Raw genomic sequence first — 23,867 nt, forward strand, 5'->3', positions numbered from 1 at the left:
TACAAAATTAGCCGGGTGTGGTGGCACATGTCTGTGATCCCAGCTACTCGGGAGGCTGAGGGGGGAGAATCGCTTGAACCTGGGAGGCGGAGGTTTCGGTGAGCTGAGATCACGCCATTGCACTCCAGCCTGGACAAGAAGATTGAAACTCCGTCTCGAAAAGGAAAAAAAAAAAAATACAAAAAATTAGCTGAGCCGTGGTGACGCACGCTTATAATCCCAAACTACTCGGGAGGCTGAGGCAGGAGAATCCCTGAACTCAGGAGGCAGAGGTTGCAGTGCGCCGAGACATAGCACCACTGCTCTCCATCCAGCCTGGGCTGTGAATGAGATTCTGATTCAAAAAAAAAAAAAGGACAGGGTCTCACTCTATCACCCAGCCTAGAGTCAGTGGCATGATCACGGCTCACTGCAGCCTCTACCTCCTTGGGTTCAAGTTGTCCAACCGCTTCGGCCGCCCGTGCAGCTGGGACTATAGGTGTGCACCACCATGCCTGGGTTTTTTTTTTTTGAGACGGCGTCTCGCTCTGTTGCCCAGGCTAGAGTGCAGTGGCGTGATCTCGGCTCACTGCAAGCTCTGCCTCCCAGGTTCACTCCATTCGCCTGCCTCAGCCTCCCGAGTAGCTGGGACTACAGGTGCCCGACACCGCACCCGGCTAATTTTTTTTTTGTGTTTTTAGTAGAGACGGGGTTTCACCGTGTTAGCCAGGATGGTCTCGATCTCCTGACCTCATGATCCTCCTGCCTTGGCCTCCCAAAGTGCTGGGATTACAGGCGTGAGCCACCGCACCAGGCCTGTTTTGTTTTTTTTGAGACAGTCTTGCTCATCGCCCAGACTGGAGTGCAGTGGCATCATCTCGGCTCACTGCAGCCTCCGCCTCCCAGGTTCAAGCAATTCTTGTGTCTCAGCCTCCGGAGTAGCTGGGATTACAGGTATGTTGCACCACACCGGGCTAATTTTTGTATTTTCAGTAGAGGCGGGATTTCATCATGTTGGCCAGACCTCAAATGATCTACCTGCCTTGGCCTCCCAAAGTGCTGAGATTACAGGCATGAGCCACTGCATCCGGCTGATATTTAAAAAAAAGGGGGGGGGGCGCAGTGGCTAACACCTGTAATCCCAGCACTTTGGGAGGCTGAGGTGAGCAGATCACAAGGTCAGGAGTTCGAGACCAGCCTGGCTAATATGGTGAAACCCCATCTCTACTAAAAATACAAAAATTAGCCAGGCGTGGTGGCACATGCCTGTAATCCCAGCTACTCAGGAAGCCGAGGCAGACTCTCTTGAACCCGGGAGGCATAGGTTGCAGCAGTGAGCCAAGATCGCACCACTGCATTCCAGCCTGGGCAACAGAGCAAGACTCTGTTTCAAAAAAAAAAAAAAAAAAAAAAGCAGCTGAGCCCTGCATTGGAGTCACCCCAGCTCGCAGGAATGAGGCCACCTGTGTATGAAGAGCTCAGCTTTTTTTTTGAGATGGACTCTCGCTCTGTCCCCAGGCTGGAGTGCAGTGGTGCGATCTTGGCTCATTGCAACCTCTGCTTCCCGGGTTCAAGCGATTCTCCTGCCTCAGCCTCCTGAGTAGCTGGGATTACAGGTGTGCACCATCATGCCCGGCTAATTTTTGTATTTTTAGTAGAGACGGGGTTTCACCCTGTTCATTAGGCTGGTCTAGAACTGCTGACCTCGTGATCTGCCCTTCTCTGCCTCCCAAAGTGCTGGGTAATTACAGGCGTGAGCCACCGCTCCCAGCCGAGCTCAGCTTTTTGCCTGTCTTCCCAGCAGTGCATCCAGGCATCCTGGAGCAGAGACAGACCCCACAGGAGCGCACCCCCTCAAAACTCCTAACTCACAGCATCACCAGCAGCAACATGGTTTTGCACCAGTTGGTTGTGGATGGCTCCTTATGCGGTGACAGAAAACTAGAACTCAGGCACACGCAGCAGGTTTTTTGACTTTTATTAAATCTTTACAAAACAGAATACAAAATTCCAGCATTGACAGTTGGTGTAAAGGAAAACTTCTGAGCTCCGTCAGTTCACCTGGTACAATGGAATTAAAGTGCTTGGATGTTTTTCCCCCACTTTAAAAAAACTTTTGAGGTTTTTTTTTTTTTGTCTTTTAAAAACATCGTTAACGTTAACACATGGCTGTTCACCGTCCCCCAGTGCTGGGAGCTGGCCTGGGGCCCAGGGTCCTCCAGGATCTTCACTCATTCACAGTAACGGTTCTGACCAGTCCTCCAGGTCGCAAATGGATGCGACAGGGGTGGGGAGGGAGGAAGAAGTGACTGTCCCACCTTCAGGAAAAAAAAAAAAAAAAAAAAGCTGCTAGCCGCTCAGCTTTCGAGACCCGATGGCTGTGGGCGCCTGCAGCAGGTGGGGGTCCGTTTGCTTGTTCTTTGATACAAAAAGGCAGAGAATCCCCCGTTACAAAACACGGAATCACTGACGGGCGAGACGTGATGGGGGAAAGGGGTGGGCGGCCCGCCCCACCCCCCAGGGGTCTTTGGAAGGGGCAGTCCACAGATATGGGCAGTGGGGATCAGGGAAGGCAGAGCACCCCCACGGCCACCGGACTGTGACCATCGTACGAGATTCAGGAGGGGCAGCAGGGCCAGGCAGATGGTCTCTGAGGCCCCCACCCCCAGGCCCCCCCGACATTCAAGTATTCTTCAAGAACAGGGAAGCAAAGTCCACCGATGTTTTTTTTCCTTAAAAAAAAAAAAAAAAAAACTAAAAAACTAAACACGACGAAGAATCTGGATTTAGAAGCCAGAGGGGCTGCCCCAGCTGTGGAGTTTGGGGGCTGCGCCGGGAAGGGCGGGCGGTGACCCTAGCCGCCCCTGCAGCACAGCCGCGCGCACTTCTAAAGTGGAACCCTGTATTGCATAGAACGTCCCCACCCACGGGGAGGGGCAGCAGGCTCCGCAGCCCCCGGGGGTTGGAGCATGGAGGGTGGGGGGACTGAGCAGACCCCCCCATTCCTGGGTGCCTGAAGGGAGGCCGAGGCCGCGGCCGTTTTCCTGAAGGTGGCAGACCAAAAACACTGCCCTGGGGGTGAGGATTCGACCAGACCCCGGGGTCTGGACTCAGCTCTAAGGACAAGGACGGAGCTGACGGAGCTTCCAGGTCAGGCCCAAGGGGCGGCGCGAGGCAGGACGTGGCTACGGTCAGACTGAGCCCTGAGAAGGGGCACTCGGGTGCCCCAAGGGGGTGTCTTCAGGACCCCCCACATTGGCTGACAGTGCCTGTCCAGCCCCTCTGCCTGCTGCGGTGGAAACGGCTTCGGGCCAGAAGGGGCTCCTGCTGTCTCAGGCCCTGGTGTGGTGGGGAGGGGCAGCAGTGAGCCCCTGGGGTCAGCTGCAGCTTAAGGTCAAGATCGGAGGCCGAATCCGGCCACCAGGAGTCCTGGACAGACAGACGGGCCTTGCAGGAAGCCCCGATTGTCAACTATCATGGGGACAAGGCAGGCGCGGGTGAAGGGCTGGGGGATCCCATGGGGTGGGTGGGTGAGCTGCCCGCCACCTGCCTGCCTGGCCCCTCTGGAGACAGGCAGCCCCTCCCCTCCCCAACCAAGCCACCAGGGGTGCTCTCAGGGTGAGGAATAGAGGGGAAGAGCCTGTCCCTGAAATACTGAGGGCTGGGAGGGAACTGTGCCCCCCTCCCCAGCTCTGCAAGATGGCAAACGCTGTGGGCCTGCTCTCCTGAGTCACTGCAAGCCACGTGGGCAGATGGCGGGCGGCACCGATGACCTGGGGGCACCTTCACAGTAGAGGTGAGCAGGGCGGGGGCCAGGGAGGGGACAAGCCCAGCCACCTACCTTCTGCTCACCTCCCCGGGTGTCTGCATTGCTTTTAACCATCCAAAGGAAAAAATAACGGGGAGGGGTGGAAACAGGAAAAAAAAACCCAAAAGCAAAAACCTTCTATAAAACATCCCCCTCAGCTGAGCTTAGTGCCTGGGAATCCAGCCAGAGGAGGGGCAGCCCGCTGGACACCGGCTGGCGATAGCTTAAAAAACCTTTCGATTTGATTGGGGGACGGGCAACCTATGTACAGAGGGGAGATGGGAGGGTCAGGCATGGTCTCCCACCAGGACCACGGGGGCCGAGGACAGGCTGGCCCTTTGCCGCCGCTGCGCCAGCTTGGACTGGGAGGGTGGAGACAGCTGCAGGCAGCGTGAGGTAGCTCGGACCAGGACGGGCTGGCCCTGCCCCGCGGCCTCCTCCTCGGCCAGGTCCTCGTCGTGCTGGGCCAGCTGCCGGTTCACGGCAATGGCCTCGGCCGCGAAAGACGTGAGGTCTTTGGCACAGCTGTTCCTGGGAAACGGCGTGGGGGTAGGTGGTCACCAAGAGGCACCCCTTAGGGGACCCCTGGAGTCTGTGAAGGCCCTGGGGGAAGGGGCTTCATGCGCCCCTCCCAGCCCCCACCCTGGGGCTCCTCTGAGCGCCAGGGCCCCACCGGGAGCTCCACTGAGTCACCAGGCTTGCCTACCTCCCCGACCCAAAGCAGCTCTCCGGGTCTTTCACAAGCGTCTTAACCTGGAAACCCCGCCCCCTGGACTCAGGGGTCCCGAGCACCCCTGTGGGCCTCACCTCTGCAGGACCATGGGAGTGGGCAAGGTGTTCTCCGGGGCGCACTGCAACGAGAATGGGCGGGGGCAGGGCTGGAGAGCAGCTGGGGCTGCCTGGGGCGCTGGGTGGGGTGTCTGGCCAAGGAATGCCGTGCCCATCCCATCCAGGACCCCACCGGAGTCCAGGAGTGCACCCGGGTGCCCCGGGAGCCAAGCGCCCGCCCCGAGGTCCCTATGGCGAGGCTCCATGTCCCCCTGCCCAGGGAACCCGAGGCTGGGCCAGGCTGAGGCCTGGTGTTACAGGACCCAGTGAGGGTGGGGGCAGAGCCCCAAGCCCCACCTCTCCCAGCTGTTCCCAGCCCAAACCCACCTCTGCCCCCCTCTTAACCCACGGGTCTCTGGATGCTTCTGGGAGGAGTTTGGAGGCCCCCAGCCCCTCGCCTGGGGACACAGAGTGACCCCAGCTTCTATTTTTAGTAAATCCTCACTCCCTGGGGTGGCAGCTCGGCTCAGATGACCTCTGGCAGGAGAAACACCCGCCTCCTCCTGGATTGGAGGCCACACAGGGAAGGGTGGAGGCAGAGCCTGGGCTTGAGACTGACGACAGGCTGGGCTGGGGTCTATGTGAGCTGGACTTGCTGCCCGCTTCACTCCAGCTTGCTGCAGGGTGTGGGTCCCCACCACCCTCCAGGAAGGTTCTCTGAGTAGCTGCTCCTGGGAGCCGCCTGCCTGGCCAGCAGGCACCGTGCACACGTGGGCGGTGGGGATTTTGGCTGCACCCCTCATCCCAGGGCAGAGCCTGCACTCTCAGGCCTCAGTGCATCTCAGGGTGTCCAGGCTACACCCTCAGGGCTTCCCATGCTCGCTCTGAGGCCACCCTGCAGCCCCCCATGCTCCCCCTGGCGCCCGTGCGGCTGGCACTCACCCCCTGAACCCAGGGGTGCTGCAGGACTTGGGCGGCACTCAGCCTCTGCTTGGCGTCACGGACGAGCAGCTTGGAGATGAGGTCTTTGGCAGCGCAGGAGATGTGGGCCCAGTCCTTGTCGGGGAACTCGTACTTGCCCTCCTGGATGCTCTCAAACAGCATGTTCTGCGGACACAGGACACAGGAGAGCTTAGACCTGCCCAAAGGCCTGGATACTGTGCACTGACACGTGGCTCCATCAGGACCCCAACCACCACCAGACCCTAGACCATGCATGCCTGGGGCGGAAGGGGCTGGGACCGGACCAGGAGAGTCAGCTCTACCCAAGTGGAGCTGAATTTAACAAAAAGGCAGCTCTGGGGGACCTGGTTCCAGGGGCCACAGGCCACAGATGCTGAGCCTTAAGCCGCGGGCAGGCAGCCTGAGCCTGATCCCCCCAAACCAGGGGCCTCACTGCACCTCTCAGCTCTCTGAACCCTGTCTGGGATTTCCCCTGGGCAGGCAAACCTGAAAAGCCTTCGGGAAACTGGAGGACAGGGCGGCACTGCCCTGTGGATGACATCGGGAAGTAGGGAACACCGGGCAAGTCCTCAGGGGTTAGGGGGAGCACAGAGTAGGTCCCCAGGGGTCTGGGGAGCACACAGGGCAGGTCCCCGGGGGTTAGAGGGCACACAGGGCAGGTCCCCGAGGATTAGGGGGTGGTCGGGGGCAGGTCCCCTGGACTTAGGGAGTGCACAGGGCAGGTCCCCTGGGGTTAGGGGGTGTTCAGGGCAGGCCCGGGGGAGGAGGGTGCCCAGGAGAGGAGGGTGCACGGGCCGCCGCACCTGGCAGGCAGGGCAGGCCTCGCCGCGGTCCCAGCCGCAGTCGCTGCCACAGCGGCCCACGAAGGGCGGGTAGCCGCTGAGCAGGATGTACAAGATGACGCCCAGGCTCCACAGGTCGCAGCGCTTGTCGTAGATGCTGGCCTCCTCGCTGAAAGCCTCTACCACCTCCGGGGCCATGTACTCCGCCGAGCCGCACTGCGGGCGGGGGAGGGGCGCGTCAGCCGGGGTTTCCCAGCATCACGTGGGAACCGAGCACGGGTAACTGCGGGTCACCTGCGCCAGCCGGCTCGGACCCCGCCCCGCCCAGCCCGACCTATCAGCGGCTGCCGGGAACGCGCCCCGCCCAATCAGCAGGTGCAGAGCTCGCCCCTCCCCCACCGCGGCCCCGCCCCACCCGGCCAAACAGCGACCGGTAGGGGCGCCTGCTGGAGGCCCCGCCGCGTCACCCCGCCCAACCAATCAGCGGCTGTTGCTAGGCGGAAGCCCGAGCTCCGCGGCCTGGAGCTGCTGGGTGGCCCAGGCTCCGCGAGGTTATGCAACCGCAGAGCAGGCGGCCGAGCCCCCCAGCCCTCCCCGCGGGCCCTCACCGGAGTAAGCAGCTCCGGGGTGGAGATAGGGGAGCAGTCCCCGTTGAGTTTGATGCCGCTGCCCAGGTCGAAGTCACAGATCTTCACGGGGGAGACCTGGGAGGGGCCAAAAGGGCCGTGAGCCTGGGGTCCCACGCGGCCCACCCCTCCCGCGGGGCCACCCTGCCGGAGCTGGCCTACCTGGTTGGGGTGCTCACAGAGGATGTTTTCCGGCTTTAGGTCCCTGTGGGCGATGCCTGGGGGAGAAGCCACAGAACCACGAGGGGGTGAGGGGCTGGGGGTCTTCCAGGAGTCCTTGGCAGGCGGCCCTAGGAGGCTCCGGGCGGGGTCACCACCCACCTTTGTTATGCAGAAAATCCAAGGCACTGGCCACGTCCTGCACCACCACGCTGGCCTCCAGCTCGTTGAAGTGCCGGCGCTTGTGGATGTGGCTCAGGATGGAGCCTGGGCAGGGCAGGACAGGGGGAACACGCAGGTCACCTCAAAGTCCCCTCAAGGCCAGCACCCACCTCCACTTTGGTGGGGGAGCCCCCACACCAGCTTCCTCCAGCCCAAAGGCCTCACCCGAGCCACCATTTGAGCAGGACACTCACCCCACAAGCCCCCTCCTGCAGGTGGCACTAGGCCCCCATCCCATAATACCTCCCAGCTCCCTCCCTCCTCACAGCCTGGAGCCCCCAGGTACCTCCCCGCATCTTCTCAAACACCAGGTAGAAGCGGTCCTCCTCCTCGAAGAACTCGATCAGCTCTAGAACGTTCCTGGGGTGGGGGTGGGGGTGGGGGCAGGAGAGGAGCTGAGGCTTCCTGAGGCCCCTGGGTACCGGCTGCCCGGCCTAGAAGGGGCCCACCCTCTTGGTGCTGGCCCATCCATCGGAGGCTGGGACTGGGGCAATAGGCCAGCTTCACACTGCCCGCCTGGGGCTGTCAGCCAGCCTGCTTCAGGGAGGGGAATGCAGGGCCTGGGAAACTGGGTGCCCTACAGACGCTTGCTGGGGGTAATGTGAAAGACGGCTCAGGCCAGCGCTGTGGCAAGGGTGGCTCACCTACCTGTGTCCCTGGCACTGGTACAGCATCTCCACCTCCCGGAAAACCCTGCTCCGAATGTGGCCTGGCTGCTTCTCAATGATCTGAAACAGGCGGAAAGGACACAGCACCTGGGTTGGTGGGACGCTCATAGCCGAGAAGGGGCCAGAAACTCCACTGCCACGGCTGGAATTCACCACACTTACGCCCTGCAACTCTGGAAAGCAGGGCTCACGCCTGTCATCCCAGCACTTTGGGAGGCCGAGGCGGGTGGATCATGAGGTCAGGAGATTGAGACCATCCTGGCCAACATGGTGAAACGCTGTCTCTACTGAAAATACAAAAATTAGCTGGGTGTGGTGGCACGCGCCTGTAATCCCAACTACTTGTGAGGCTGAGGCAGAAGAATCACTTGAACCCGGGAGGTGGAGGTTGCAGGGAGCTGAGATGGCGCCATTGCACTCCAGCAGCCTGGTGACAGAGTGAGACTCCATCTCAAAAAAAAAAAAAAAAAAAAAAAAAAGCCAGTGGGGGCTGCTTTCCACCTGTGACCCTGACGCTCTCAGAGACGTATTTGGGACCTATGACGTCTGCACAACACCCCCACAGGACGTCAGGGTTCCCTGCCCTGGGCGGCCACCCTCCCTGACCCAGAGGCAGTCAGCTGTAGTCCTCTGTCCTCACAAGGCAGGTCCCTGGTGACCCACAGAACTAGGGAGGCCTCAGGACACCTGGCTGCCCGCCCACCAGGCCCCACCTACATGTAGCCACAGCACCAAGTCCTGCTCCCCAGCTCCGTGCCAGCCTGGGCAGACACTTGCCTGCCGCCTCAGCCAGTATCTGTTTCGGGCCCGCCCTGGTTGGCTGTCCCAGCCACTGGTGGATCCAGCCTCCCTGAGCCCCGGAGCCTCAGGAAGCCACCCTACTGCCCCCAGCAGCTCCAGCTGCTCCCTGCCACCTTCACTCACAGAGGTGGGGTGAGGAGGTGTCTGCAGCTTCCCCTGGCACCTGCTGGGACCCTCCTGCCAGGCTGGACATGTTAGCCCCTCTCACTGGGCGGGTGGCTGGCTGCATGAGCACTCTGCCCAGGGTTCCCTGCCCATTGCGATGGCCTGGTGGCAGTAGGGATGTGGCATTCCACCCTTGGGTCCCTGGCTCCTGCCTCTGCAGTCCCGTGTCTATACTGACAGACAACACTGTCCCAGCGAGGGGCAAGAGAACAACTGGACGCCAGGGTGTCCTGAAATACCACCACCCAGGCCGCTGCTGAAAGCTGTGCCCAGCAGGCACTGCAGATGGTTCTGGATAAAACTGAACCTCGTCCTGTCCCTTGGGTGGCTGGCTACAATGCTGCCTCAGGGAGGGGGCGCAGCCCCTCCTGGCATGGAAGGGGCCTATTCTGAGGTCCCAGCATGGGGGCTCTGCATCCAGCCAGCAGCCTCACAGCACCAGGTGACCCCAGGGCGGCTTCCCGCAGCACGACCCCGAGGGCAGAGGGCCCACACCCCAGTCCCCATACAACGAAACAACGCTCCTCAGACCCACGGGCCCAGCGATTCGCCTCTCTGACTCGCCCAGGACACCTCCTCCTCCCACTGCCACCTGGCCGGACCAACTCCCGGACATCAGTGGCCAACAACACCTCCAGCAGGAAGTCCCCCAGGCTCTGCAGATACCAGCACTGACCACACCGGGTCAATGTGGCAAGATGACCAGGGAGGTGGCTCTGAGACACCAGTTAGGAGCCCCCAGAGGCCACACAGCATGAGTCAGGCTACCTAACCCCCCGAGCCTCAGTGTCCCTATCTGTCAAACAAGGACAGGAAGCAAGGCTGGGCCACCAGGAGAGGGCTGTGCTCAGACGGACGCCTGCTGTGCGGAAGTGCTTCCGGAGGGGCCTAGTGCTCCTGCACCATCACCTTGGCCTGCCTGGGGGCTCCCAGGAGGCAGGGACCATCTGTACTGCGTCTGTCCCTGCCTGTTGCCGCTGTGGTCCCAGCACCTGGCCAGTAACCTCCCCAGGTTGGCCACCCCTCTTCTTCCTCCTCCTCCTCAAAGAAAAGCTCTGGCCTGGCCGTCCACCAGGACCCACAGGCTCCTGGCGAGCCCTGCTCTCCAGGGCACACCTGGCCCTCTTTCCCAGGCAGCCAGCCCTCCCGGGACCCCACCCAGCCCGGGAGCCGGATGCCAGGTCACGAGGGAAGCCTGGAAGATTTCTTGGAACACAGGATCCAACCGGCCCGCAAGGTCACAGGGTCACAACCAGGGCCTCAACAGGGCTCCTGCTCCCAGCCCTTCAGCCACACCCTGGGTCCGGCAGCTGCCCCGGGCTAGGGTGACACAGGGGGCTCTCATGGGCCTGCACTGAGGTTCCCCAAACGCAGAGCCCCTCTGGGCCCTGGGATATGACATTGCATTTTGATCCTTGAAACCAAACTGTCGTGTACCCTCAGGGACAGCTCAGAGGCAGGGATGGCCAAGGGGACCCAATGGGCACAGTGTCTCTGACTGAAGCCCCCACCCTGGTACCAGAGGGGCCACCCCCGCTGTCATTTCCGACTGGACTCAGGGCCCGGTGGCCACTTTTAGACACGGGTCTTCCCGGCTGTAGGACGGGGAGCCGGAATGCCACACACTGTTTCCACCCCTGCTCAGCACCCATCCCAAGGCGCTGGGTTCCCCAGGGCGCGGCCGCGGGCCCACCTTGACGGCGTACTCCTGGCTGGTGATCAGGTTGATGCAGGTCTGCACTCGGGCATGAGCGCCCTCCCCCAGCACATCCTCCTGCAGCTGGTAGACGTCTGCCGGGCAGCAGGGCGGGCGTGAGAGGGACCCCAGCTGTTCCCCGCTCCCGGCTCCCCCAATGCCCGCCATCCCTGCTCACCTTCAAACCTGCCGGAGAAGCTGTCGGTGGCCCGGCCGCGCTTCTTCTTCTTGCCCCTCTTCTTGGCGTCCGGGATGTCAATGGGCTGGCTGGCAGGCATGTCTGTTCCAGGAGGCACGCCCAGGGGGCTCAGGACACGGCCCTGGCCGGCCAGCCCCCACCCCCCTGCAGGGGTTGGCCACTGCCATGGCGGCGACAGCGGCTGCCCTGTGCCCTCCTCCCCCTCGGGCCCCTCACCAGGGCGGGCTGAGCACTGCAGGCCAAAGTCAGAGTCTCCGTGGTCGGGCTGGTCTAGGGGGAAGGCCAGCTCGAAGGGGTTCTGCCCCTGCAGGGGAGAGGAGATGAGAGGCACTCAGGCCCCATCCCTCCCCACGCAGCAGGGAGACCTATCCCGCCCCAGTGCCACAGCGTCCAGGCTGACAAGCCCTGTGCTGAGCATTACGGAAAAATCAACTCGTCCCCGCTCACACACCAGAATCAACTCCCACCAGGATCAACTCCCAACGGGGCAGGCAGCATAAACCAGGGGACCCCCAGCTCCTGGGATTCACCTCCTCGCTGCCCCACACTCAGTGTGTGTGTGGATTTCTCTCTTTTTTAAATTTATGTTTTGTAGAGATAAAGTCTTGCTACGTTACCCAGGCTGGTCTTGAACCCCTGGCCTCAAGCGATCCTCCTGCCTCAGCCTCCCAAAGTGCTGGGATCACAGGTGTGGGCCACATGTGGAAGGTGTGAGGCCTCCTAGCACCTCAGCAAGGCAAGATCAGGGGATGTAGAGTCTCTTGGGGGGTCCATGGAATTTGCCAGCCCAGGGGGTGATTCTGTCCCCCAGGAGACACTGGGCCATGTCTGGGGACATCCGTGGTTGTGACTGGTTGGGGGAGCTCCTGGCATGGAGTAGGTTGGGGCAGGAATGCTGCTCAGCACCCTGCAGTGCCCAGGACGGCCCCACCCCAGAGAAAGATGGGCCGCAACCTCCACAGGGACGTGGGGTAGACCTCCTCCCACCCACAGAGCCCTGGGGGCCTCTGGGAAAGGGGTGCATTGCGGGGAGGGGACAGACACAAGCAGCTGGCTCTCGGGAACCCTGCCTCTGATGCCAGGGTTGAGTCACCGTGGGGCCCAAGCCGTGTCTTGCACCTCCGTCTGCTTGTCCACAGAACGGGGACAGCTGACCTCTGGGGCGGGTCGTGGGGATCAAAGGCAGCGGGGCAGTGGAAGGGAGGTGAGTCACCGGGCGGGCTGCCAGCCTGGTGGCTGTGCCTGCTTTCCCACGGTGTCCTGGGCTATCTCAGGGCAGCTGAGTCCTCCCTGGGCCTCAGTTTCCCCCATCTAAGATGGCACACCACCACCTCTCCTTCCCCTAAGCTGCCCCCCTCCCTTTCGCTCAGTGCCTGGGGCTGGCGGGGTGAGAATTCAGTGCCTGGTGCTCTGGGGCCTGCTGAAGGTGGGGGCTCTGCCTCCATCACCCCTGCCTTCTGCCCCTATCCAAGCCCAGGCACCTGCACTCCTCCGCCCGTGTCCCGCAGCTGCCCGGCACACCTTTCCCCCCGCCAGCTCTGTGCATCTAAGCCCCCGCCACCCACCAGAGGCTCATCTGCTTCCAGCCCCCTAACCCCACAGCTACCAGGTACCGAGTCAGTATACACAGTGCTGTACTGGTCCTGGGGGCTCACGGGAGAGGCACCCACAGGCGTGAGTGCCAGGCCCTGCCCAGACCACATCCTGCACTCTCCCATTTCAGTGCCAGACATCCCTGGAGGGAGCCCCTGGCAGGCCCTGGTACCTGGCTAAGGAACCTGCCTTGGGCCCTGGCGGCCAGGATTCAAATCCAGGCCTGTTGCACTGGGCAGGCAAAAAATGACCCAGCCCCAGGACCATGGGAGCAACACCCTGACCAGGGAGCAAGAACAGTGCAGATTAGAGTAGGCTTTGCCCAGCCTCCGTGGAAGGTGGTGGCATACACATGTACGTTTCCACAGAGGAAATGGCCCAGCGCGGGGACTGCCGGCCCTTTACGAGGGGCCGGGCCTTTGAAGCTGGGGAACCAAGGCCCGGTCAGGTTCCTTGTACCACTGAGCTCTCACTCAGCCTCACCTGTCCGGGTGAACCAGACGGGAGGGGCCCACAGAGGTGGCGGGGGTCCCAGTCCCACTGAGGATGCTGGGTGCTCTGGGCCAAGTCAGTGCCCCTCTCTGGGCCCCAGACAACCTGAGTGTGGCTCTAACAAGAGGGTTGTTCAGCAGAAGTGAGACTCCAGTGGAGCCCGTGGGAGACCCGAGGCCAGGAGGTGGGTGGAGGCCAGAGGGCAGAGTCTGGGAGGGGCTGGGAGCCAAGCTGCCCTCCTGCATCCCCACCCATCCTGGCTCAGCCAGATAGCTACCAGGAGGCCGCTGGGGGAGGAGGGAAGGAAGGGGGGGCTCCAACTAGCCCCCATGGGGAGTCAGCATTCCCATAAGGCTCCTGTCCAGAGGCCCCTGGTGGCCCCGGAGCAGCCACCACAAGGCGGGTGACCAGGGTCTAAGGCCAGACTGGCGTTCACCTGCTGTCTGACCTTGGCCTAGTGACCTCGCCCTGGGGTCTGTCAGGGTTGAGACGGGAGGCAGCTGCCCCCAACTCGTGGGAGCTCACGAGAGTGAAATGACCTAAGGGGCCACAGAGCCCAGCGTGAGCCCCTGGCCTTGTCTGGCCACCGTTCCCCTGTGCCAGCCACAGCCTCCAACTCAGCAAAGCTACAGATGGACGGCCGCAGCCACCACGGCGGAGGGGCCAGCCACCATGAGACTCCGTGGCCTCCTCGCCCGTCTACAGGGGAGCCCCAGGCAACACACGCCTGCGGTCTCGGAGCCTCACTTTCCCATCTGCGAATGAAAAGAAACCCAAGGCGCCCACAGACGTGCCTCCCTGCTGGGCTGCTGCCTGCTGGAGGCAAGGAGGGTATTTCAGGAGAGGTGGCCCCAGTCCAGGGAGCAGCCGTGCATGGTGGGGGCTGTGGGGGGAGATTCCTAGAGCAACCGGTCCCGGCCACCTGGAGGAACACCTCACAGCCAGGACTGCCTGCCAGGCCCTCCTCCACCGAGATGCCCACCTTCCCAGCTCCCAGCCAGGCTGCCCTGGCCATGCACAGAGGCCAGCCCACGGTCCTGGGCAGTGTGGGCGGTCCTGGTCCCACTGTTCTAGGTCTGGCCGTGGGACTCGAGTCAGCAGGCCTTGGCAGGAGGCGGCTGGAACCATCTAGAAAGTTCAAGTGTGCTTTGGCTGCCTGGCTGGCCCCATGCACTGATCCTGTATCAGGTCACACCTGGCCCCAGGAGGGAAAAGACCACTGTCAGGTCCTCCTCTTTCCCGCCCAGCCCCTGACACTCTGATGGTGCCAGGCCTGCTGCCCTAGGGGAAAACTGGGCAGGGGTGGCAGGGGTGGAGTGGTGCCCTGGGGCGCTGGCTGGACAGACCTGGGAATTCTTCCCAGTCTCTCCTTGCTCCTGCCACCCTGGAGCACCGCCTGTGTGTACACACAAGACACAGACACACACACACACACACACACACACACACATACACTCACTCTCTCCCTCTCCCTCTCTCCAGTCCTGCCTTCCCTACCGGGCAACAGGTCCCTGCCCAAGGAAGCCCAGTGAAGCGATTACATAACCCCGGCCTGAGGGGTGGGGCGGGCCGGCTGACATCACTGCGTCCCCTGGGCCAGGTCCTGCAGGGCCCCTGCCCAGCACCTATCCTCCCCTTCCCCCCTAGATTTGCTCATCTGAAACCAGCTCTCAACAGCAGTCACCGCCCGGGCTGCGCAGAAACTTCCCGCTCCGACAGGAAACAGTACTTGAGCCTGGGGTGTCTGCGAAGTGCAGGGCTGAGGGGACATCCCATCCCCACCCCCACGGCACAGGCCCCCTGGGGGTGGGTGCACCTGACCAGCCCGGCCTGGGGATTCTGAAAGAAAGTCCCCAGAAGCCACATGGAGGTGAGAATGGGGCTGTGGCCCGCTGACCCCTCCCCACCAGGGCACAACCAACTGGAGCTTGCAGGGGACACCCCCCATAAGCCACATGCAGCGACTGGGACAGGACTGCAGCCCGCTGACCCCCCAGAACATACCCGGCGGGGGCTTGCAGGGGACACACAGCCTGGTGCCCTGACCGGGAGGGGGCTCCTGCTCCCAGCCTCACTTGGGGGTCCTGGAGGGAGGAGCCGGCGGCCACGGCCGGGGAGAGGACTGTGGCCTGCTGAACCCCCATCCTCGCACACCGACCCCGCTTCACCGCACGGCCGGCCCGGGCAGCCCCGGGTGTAGGGCGGGGGCCAGGCACGAGCCCCGGGAGCCGATCTTAGGGGCGGGCCCCGCGCCCCCGACGCCGGCCATTCCGGTGGTCCAGCCCGGAGCGCCCCCAAACCGACCCCGGGCCTCACCTTGAACGAACGGTGGAAACCCTGAAGTTCGGCCGGTTTCTTCTGCACCATCTTCTGTCCGGGCCCCGCCAGCGGGGGAGGGGACCGAGGGCCCGGGGGGCGGCCCGAGGGCGGGCGGCCGGGCGGGGGGCGGCCGAGGAGGGGACCCTACGGGCGGGAGCAGACAAAGGGAGGGCGGTGAGCGGAGCCCAGCCTGCCAGGAGCGCGGACCGGGCGGGGGCGGCGAGGGCTCCGCGGGGCCCGTTTCCCGCTACCAGGTCGGGGTCCTCGGGGCCGCCCTGGGGTTCGCACTCACCGGGGTCGGGCTTGGGCCGGGGCCGCAGTGCCGCCGCCGCCGCCCCACGTCGCGCAGCCCGGACCCCGCTCCGCGGACCGCGCGGGGAACAGCGCCGCCGCCGCCGCCGCCAGCGCGGACCCCTCTACCTGGGCCGCCGCCGCTGAGAGGAGCCGGGCGCGTCGCCGCCGCCGCCACCTTTATAGGCCCGGACCTCCTCTGGCCCCGCCCCCGACGCAGGCTCCGCCCGGCCTCACCCCCTGCGCACGACGTGGGCGGAGCCAGAAGAGGGCTCTCTCCGGGAATCCAGTGCGGCTGCGCGCTCCGGCGAAGGGGGCGTGTCCGAAACGGCTAGCGCACGCCTGCGCAGTGCGGCGCACGGGGTCTTGGTGCGGAACCTAGGCAGCGGCCCTGCAGCGCGGCCCGAAGCTGGCCTGTTTTTGCCGCCTGAGGCTGGCGGGGCTCGTGGGACCTGCGAGGCACTGGGCCGAGTCCTACCGCCTGGCCCCACACAGGGCAACTCCCTCGGCCTGTCAACCCAGGCCTAGGATACCCCGACTCCCTTGGGTCATGCCCTCGCTCTAGAACCTGCCATGGCTCCCTCTTGGCGGTTCTCCAGTGCTGGCTCCAGCAGTCCCCCTCGTGCACCACCAGCACGCTTGGAGTCCCAGCCACTCCCTTCTAGTGCTGGGGGACCCGCCACCGCCACCTACTTTCTTCTTCCCTTGGGCCACCCTGCCTGGGGAGCAGTGAGCTCCCTGAGTTTGCTTTGTGGTTGGCAGGAACCAGAGTAGAGGGTGGGGACCGAGGTCTGTGAAGGACCCTTCCTCTGTCCTTGAATAGCATTTCAGGGAGAACTGGGACCTGAGACCCACTGGGAAAGAGCCCAAGGGGTGGATGGTGGCCAGGACAGGAAGTAAAACACAGTCCCATTTTGGCTGGGGCACCAAACCAGGCTTAGATAGAATCAGCCTGTCCTGAGCTGCCAGTCCCCCATCCCACAGCATCCTGGTTCAAAGTTCTCCCCAGGCCCCGGGCCTTGGGCACACAAGGAGTGGCGGTTCACCTGCTGGGTGGACTGTGGTCTCCTCTTCTGCAGGGGTTTCCAGAAGCTTCGCACAGCCCATCCCACCATCCCCTAACCAGGCCCTGAGCTCAAGAGCGGCTGGAGCCCCACTGACCTGAAGCTGGAGGGCCCCTGCCTGCAGGGCCACACCTCTCAGTCCACAGGGGCTGGGAGGCCTGGCCTCAGCCACCCCCGGGGCATTGGGAGGAAGCCTGTGGGGAATTCCCAGCCAGAACCCAGCCCAGCGCCTGGCACTGCCCTGACTCTTGGCAATGGGGGGACAGAAAACCAGGTCCCCCGGCCCCCCTTATTGTGCATGTGGGTGTGTGTGCGTGTGAACACATACATGCACACACACACACACGTTAGCTCCAGGTGCCAACTAGGGGTGGAGCTGCTAGACCTGCTTGCCCGGGCCTGGCTCACAGAGGGCGCCGACTAAATAGTGCTTGGAGGAAAGGATAAGAGTGTGTGTGTGTGTAGGGGTTGTGTGGTTGCGTGAGCTTCCTGGGGCCACTGTAATGCAGGACCACAAACTGGGGGGCCTAAAACAACAGAAATGTATGCTCTCACAGTCCTGGAGCCCAGAAGTCTAGAAGTGTGGGCAGAACTTTGCTTCCTCTGAGGGCTCTAGGAGATGCTTCCTGCCTCTCCCAGCTTCTAGGGGCTCTGGTGGTCCTCGGTTTGTGGCAGCATCACTCCAGTCTCTGCCTCCTCCTCTGTGTGTGTGTCTCCTCTTCTTATTTTCCTTTTTTTGAGATGGAGTCTCATTCTGTCACCCAGGCTGGAGTACAGTGGCACAATCTCGGCTCACTGCAGCCTTTGTCTCCCAGGTTCAAGTGATTCTTCTGCCTCAGCCTCCTAAGTAGCTGGGAATACAGGCGCACGCCACCACACCCGGATAATTTTTTGTATTTTTAGTAGAGATGGGGTTTCACCATGTTGGCCAGGCTGGCTTTGAACTCCTCATCTCATGATCCACCCGCCTTGGCCTCCCAAAGTGCTGGGATTACAGGCGTGAGCTACTGCGCCCGGCCTATTTTACTATTTTTTGAGACAGGGTCTCACTCTGTCACCCAGGCTGGAGTGCAGGGACACATTCGTAGCTCATGGCAGCTTCAACTTCCTGGGCTCCTATCCCAGCCTCCTGAGTAGGTGGGACAACAGCACCTTGCCTGCTGATTTTTAAACATTTTATAGAGATGGGGTCTCACTATGTTGCCCAAGCTGCACTAGAACTCCTGACCTCAAGGGACCCTCCCACCTTGGCTTTTCAAAGTACTGGAATTACAGATATGAGCCACTGAGTCTGCTGTCTCCTCTTTTTATTTTTTAATTTTTTTGAGATGGAGTATCCTCTTGTTGCCCAGGCTGGAGTGCAATGGCACGATCTCGGCTCATCACAACCTCTGCCTCCCGGGTTCAAGCAATTCTCCTGCCTCAGCCTCCCAAGTAGCTGGGACTACAGGTACGCGCCACCACGCCTAGCTAACTTTTTTGTGTGTATTTTTAGCAGAGACGGGGTTTCACCATGTTGGCCAGGCTGGTCTCGAACTCCTGACCTCAGGTGGTTTGCCCGCCTGGGCCTCCCAAAGTGCTGGGATTACAGGCGTGAGCCACCGCACCCGGCCTCCTCTTCTTCTAAGGACGCCAGTCATTGGCTTAGGGCCCACTCAGTGTGATCTCATCTTAACTTGGGTCCATCTGCAAAGACCCTATTTTCAAATAGTTTCTTGTTCACAGGTACCAGGGTTAGGACATGGATGGGTTTTTCCGGGGGACTCAGCTCAGTCCACAGAGTAAGTGGGACCATTTCGTGGTTTGCGGCTGTGGCACACTGTCCTTGGTGCAGGTGTGGAGCTGTGTCCATCTTTCAGTGTGGACCGACATGGGTTCAACATTCACCCTGACCATGAGGAGCAGACCTGAACCAAGGCTCAGCTCATGCCTGGGCTCTCTGTCCAGCCAAGCTCAGGCACCGGACAGGAAAGGCTGATCCAGGAGGCAGGCCAGAGGGGCAGGTCTGTTCCCGGCACCATAGCCAGGCCCTGCCCCGGGCCCTGTCCCCCTCCCACAGCCCCAGCAGGTGGGAGCCATCAAGAGCCTCATGCAGGCCCGGCGCGGTGGCACACATCTATAATCCCAGCACTATGGGAGGCTGAGGCGGGCGAATCACAAGGTCAGGAGGTCGAGACCAGCCTGACCAACATGGTGAAACCCTGTCCCTACTAAAAATACCAAAAAAATGGCCGGGCGCGGTGGCTCACGCCTGTAATCCCAGCACTTTGGGAGGCCGAGGCGGGCGGATCACGAGGTCAGGAGATCAGGACCATCCTGGCTAACACAGGGAAACCCTGTCTCTACTAAAAATACAAAAAATTAGCCGGGCGTGGTGCTGGGCGCCTGTAGTCCCAGCTACTCGGGAGGCTGAGGCAGGAGAATGGCGTGAACCCGGGAGGTGGAGCTTGCAGCGAGCCCAGATCACACCACTGCACTCCAGCCTGGGCGACAGAGCGAGACTCTGTCTCAAAAAAAAAAAAAAAAAGAAACTCATGCAGCAATTGGGAAAACTGAGGAAGCTCAGAGACAGGAAGATGACCCCTGGCTCTAGGGATGTTCCACCCGGGGTTCCTCCCCATCGGCCCTGTGGACGTTCAAGGCTCAGTCATCCTCTGGGGTGGGGCTGTCCTGGGCACTGCAGGGTGCTGAGCAGCATCCCTGGCCTCCACCCACTCCATGCCAGCACTCAGCCAGTCACCTGGTTTCCTTTCCTCCTCCTCCTGTTACCCCAGGGTGGAGCCCAGAAGACACTCAGATGGCTCTCAGAGGGACACGGGGAGCCTGGTGCCCTGTGCCCTGGTCCCAGCTGATCTGTTCCCCAACAAGCCCTTCGTTTCTTTCTGGGGGGGTCTTTCAGTGTGCAGATCCTGGGAGGGGCATGGCCAAGGGAACTTCCTAGGTGAAAGGGATTCTGCAGGCGGGACTGAGTTAGAAATTTTTTTTTTTTTTTTGAGAGGGAGTCTCGCTCTGTCGCCCAGGCTGGAGTGCAGTGGTGCGATCTCAGCTCACTGCAACCTCTGCCTCCTGGCTTCAAGCGATTCTCCTGCCTCAGCCTCCTGAGTAGCTGGGACTACAGGCGCCCGCCACCACGCCCAGCTAATTTTTTTGTATTTTTAGTAGAGACAGGGTTTCACCATCTTGGCCAGGCTGGTCTCGAACTCCTGACCTTGTGATCCACCCGCCTCAGCCTCCCAAAGTGCTAGGATTACAGGCATGAGCTACCGTGCCTGACTGAGTTAGAATTTTGAGACCGTTGTCTCCCCTTAGTTATAACAACCACAGATATCCCCAGGTGTCACCCAGTGTCCCCTGGGGACAGGATCTCCCCCGGGTGAGACCCCCTGGTTTAGGGGATTCCATGGATCCCCCCAAGAAACTCTGCATCCCGTGATGCTCTGAGCTGGTGAGGTCCCGGGAGGCTGCACGCATTGAAATCCACACCCTGAGCGGGAAGAGAGAAAGGAGGTGAATCCCAGCAGCGGGGTTCCCCCTGGTTTATGCTGTCTGCCCCATGGGGGCGTTTATCCGATGTCTGGTGTGAGCAGGGAGAAAACTCAATATTTTCCAAATAATCGACAAGGGATTTGTCAGCCTCAACAGTGTGGACGTTTGGGCAGGACTGTTCTGTGTGCTGGGGGCTATGCCAACAGGGATGGGGCCTTGGCATCCTCTCCTCTCCTTTCCTCCCCAACAGAGGCAGAATCCTCTCTAGCCGACCTTCTCCCTAGACCAGCCCTGGACAGGCTGGGGGCGCGGGATGGCCAGTGGCCTCCGGAGAAGGGGAGGGTCGCCCGCCTGCCTGTGTGGGCCGTGCCTGGCCCTGCCCTGCTGTGAGCCGTGCCAGCCCCTGGGGGCCCTACCAGGCTGCCCCCACCTCCACCCCCAGCTGGAGCCCTGGGAGGGAGACCCCCACCTGCCTTGGTGTGGGAAAGAGCCTGCCTGGTGGGAGGCAGGAAGCCTGGTCCGTGCCCCAGGTGACCGTCTCCTTGATCCTCCTGCATTGTGGTCTGGGTTGGGGCAGTGACGGTGGGCACTAGCCGGCCCGGACGTGGGTGGGTGGGACAGGCAGGGCCTAGGGCCAGGACAGCAGCTCCACGACCCCAGCGCTGATTAGCCAGCCTGGGAGGGAGCTCAGGGTTGCCCTGGGGGAGCACCAGAGTGAAGAGGAGGGCCTGGGAGACGCTAGCCCCAGAAGGAGGACAAACAGGAAATGAGGTGTGGCTGCGGGCTGGAATCAGCATTAGCTGGAGCCGATCTCTGGCTCCTCTCCTCCCCTTCCTCCCTCCTCCCCTCGTCCCCTTCTCTCCCTCCTCCTCCCCTCCTTTCCTCCCCTCTCTGTCCTTCTCTCCCTCCTCCCCTCCCCATCCTCCCTCCTCTTCTCCCTTCCACCCCTTCTCTCCTCTCCTCCCCTCTCCTTCCTCCCCTCTCCTCCTCCCCTCCCCTCCCCTTCCTCCCCTCTCCTCCTCCCCTCCCCTTCCTCCCCTCTCCTTCCTCCACCTCCCAAAGCGTGAACCACCGCGCCCAGCAACACTCAGCTAATTTTATTTTCGGTAGAGATGGGGGTCTCAACATGTTGCCTAGGCTGGTCTTGAACTCCTGGCCTCAAATGATTCTCCCGCCTCAGCCTCCCAAAATGCTGGGATCACCACGCCAGGCGCAGTTATTCACTGTTTATTTGCCATTCAAAGTTAGCTTGGTGTCCGTATTATATCAGACAACCCTACGGGGGCGGGGGGGGCGGTGACAATAAAGACCTTTCCCCTACAACATTAAAAAAAAAAAAACTTGGTGTGGGTCCGAGTGTGAGCAGATCGGGGCGTGTGTCTGTGTGCCCGCGGAGACAGGCGTCCCTGGGAGAGGCCCCAAACCTAGGTCCTTGCAGGGTCAGCCATGGGCCCGTGTGGGAGTGAAAGGTGGGGGTGGGCTGTGCACACCTGCACACACTTGCAAGTGTAGCGGATGGCACGAGAGCCCACCTCACAGTTCCCACCTGCCTGGCTCTCCAGGGACCAGAACCACAGCCCAAGGGCCGTCCCTTGCTATGAAGGGCCGTGGCAGGGTCATTTCAGGACCCCGGTGGGGCTGAGACCTCTGGCCATGGGGCCACGAGGCAGGAACATCTGATGTAAGTGGCCGCAAGCGTCTCTTCCTGCCGGCTGACTCACACTCACTCCACTCCAGTGGCTCGGCAGGCCTGCCTGGGGACACAGCCAGGGCCCGCGGTCCTCCAGTGGGGGCAGGGATTGGGCACGGCAGGTGTGGCTTGGAGCCCGGGGCTGCCCACCTGCCCAGGCTGTGGGTGTCTGGCGAGGAGCCCGGGGCAGCCATAGGGCCATCCACCCTGCTCTGACGGAGTGGTATCAGGAGCAGCGTGCATGCCCCGCCTCCCTGGGGTTCAGCCCCTGCACACTCCCCAGAGAAGTATGGGGCAGGGCTGGCCCAGGAGATGGCCAAAGGCCACCGCCCTGCCCCAGTGACCGTGAACAAAGCACTCTGCTGGTCTCCTGGCGTCCTCTCCTCCTCCTATTACAAGGGGGTGGAGCCCAGAAGACACCCAGATGACTCTCAGAGGGACACTGGGAGCCTGGTGCCCTGTGCCCTGGTCCCAGCTGATCTGTCTCCCAACAAGGCCTTAGTTTTTTTGTTTTTTGTTTTTTTTTGAGATGGAGTCTCGCTCTTGAGCCCAGTCTAGAGTGCAGTGGCAGGATCTCTGCTCACTGCAACCTCCGCCTCCCAGGTTCAAGCAATTGTCCCGCCTCAACTTCCCAAGTAGCTGGGATTACAGGTGCATGTCACCACCCCCCGCTAATTTTTGTATTTACTATTTAGTAGAGACGGGGTTTCACCATGTTGGCCAGGCTGATCTTGTACTTCGACCTCAGAAAATCCGCCCACCTCAGCCTCCCAAAGTGCTGGGATTACAGGCGTGAGCCACCCGCCCGACCACAAGGCCTTTTCAGGGTGTTTTTCAGGGTGCACATCCTGGGAAGGGCATGGCCAGGGAAACTTCCAAGGCGCAAGGCACTCTGCAGGTGGGACTGGGTTAGGATTTTGAGACGGGAGATCACCCTGGATGATCGGGGAGCCCGGTGTCCTCACAGGGTCCTCATGAGAGGAAGCAGCGGGGTGAGAGTCAGAGACTGGAAGAGGCTGCTCTTGGCTGTGAGTGGGAAGGGGCCCAAACTGAAGGATGTGGGCGCCTCTAAACGCTGGGAAAGGCAGGAACTGGATTCTCCCCTGGAGCCCCCAGGAGGGACCAGCCCTGCGCACACCTTGATGTTAGCCCAGTGAGGCCCCATGTCGGGTTTCTGACCTCCAGAACCGTGAGAGAATCGATGTGGGTCGTTTCAAGCCACTGCACGTGTGTGATTCATTGCACAGCTCCAGGAGGCTCATACAGGCGGTGTTTTCCTGAGCTTCCACTGTGCAGATGAGAAGGCTGAAGCCAGGGCAGCCCCGGCCAAGCCCCTCGACTGTCACAGGTGCTGGGAGGCGTCAGGGTCAGGGAGATGCGGCTGGGGGCGGGCAAGGCCCCTCCCCGCAGGGCTGGATTTGCTGCGTCGCCAAATGCCGGGGCTGATCGGCTGCTGGGCGTGTGACCCCGCGCCTTTGAAATCCTCAGAGCCATGGGTCGGGCCCTCCCGCCCCGCCCGCCGACCGCACCCGCGCTAGGCCCGTCCCCGGGCGCCGCCTCCTCCTCCTCCGGGCGGCCGGGGCTCTGGGCGCCCCCCGCACGGTGCCCCGGGGTGACGGGAGGTCGGAGAGCACGGACTCGGGGGTCCGGGCCGCGCGCCCTGGGAACCCCCTTCCCCGGCGGCCGCCGCGCGCCTGCGCACTGGCTCCAGTGCCGCGGCCCCTTTGCCCCGGGGACGGGGAGAGGTTGCCGGGGCAACGCGTTTGCGTCAGCGAACCTGGCGCGGCGCCCGGGCTCAGAGGCGGGGCCCGGGCTCTGGACCAATAGGACTCCAGATATTTAGTGTAGGGGCGTGGCCAGAGACCAAGCTCCCGCCAATGGAATTGTTGTTGTCGGGGCCGCGCCATCAGGGCCTTGTGCCTCTTAAAGGGACCGTGCGCATTACTCCACACCTCGCTAGCAGCTGTGTTCTGGGCGGAGGCCTAGGGCTCAGGGTTGGGGGTCAGTGGGCCTGGCTGGGGGCAGAGGTAATGGAGGGCGCAGACGCGGAGTTGGAGGTCAGCGGGCCGGGCCCAGCCCCACGTCCTCCTCTTTTG

At 62.1% G+C, this 23,867-nt stretch overlaps 1 protein-coding gene across 9 annotated transcripts; it reads right to left on the reverse strand.

Moving 5' to 3' along the window:
* Nucleotides 1-1,940: 1,940 nt before the first annotated feature.
* MKNK2 (MAPK interacting serine/threonine kinase 2) lies at nucleotides 1,941-15,687 on the reverse strand. Of its 9 annotated transcripts, none has more exons than XM_063658653.1 (14): nucleotides 15,533-15,687; nucleotides 15,238-15,384; nucleotides 11,053-11,140; nucleotides 10,816-10,917; nucleotides 10,635-10,732; nucleotides 7,956-8,035; nucleotides 7,594-7,667; nucleotides 7,248-7,352; nucleotides 7,089-7,144; nucleotides 6,909-7,004; nucleotides 6,322-6,516; nucleotides 5,498-5,662; nucleotides 4,595-4,638; nucleotides 1,941-2,297 (listed from the first exon to the last, which is right to left on the reverse strand). In XM_063658653.1, the coding sequence occupies exons 2-14, from the start codon at nucleotides 15,286-15,288 to the stop codon at nucleotides 2,207-2,209; spliced, it is 1,245 nt and encodes a 414-aa protein (XP_063514723.1). In that variant the 5' UTR covers nucleotides 15,289-15,384; nucleotides 15,533-15,687; the 3' UTR covers nucleotides 1,941-2,206. The 9 variants fall into 9 exon arrangements, with proteins under 9 accessions (XP_063514723.1, XP_054321423.1, XP_063514720.1 ...); XM_054465448.2 differs by having other exon boundaries at nucleotides 1,941-4,318; XM_063658650.1 differs by lacking the exons at nucleotides 15,238-15,384; nucleotides 15,533-15,687 and adding an exon at nucleotides 13,904-14,116 and having other exon boundaries at nucleotides 1,941-4,318.
* Nucleotides 15,688-23,867: the final 8,180 nt, after the last annotated feature.

This window comes from Pongo pygmaeus, chromosome 20, assembly GCF_028885625.2.
Source record: "Pongo pygmaeus isolate AG05252 chromosome 20, NHGRI_mPonPyg2-v2.0_pri, whole genome shotgun sequence".
In the NCBI taxonomy this organism is placed as follows: Eukaryota; Metazoa; Chordata; class Mammalia; order Primates; family Hominidae; genus Pongo; species Pongo pygmaeus.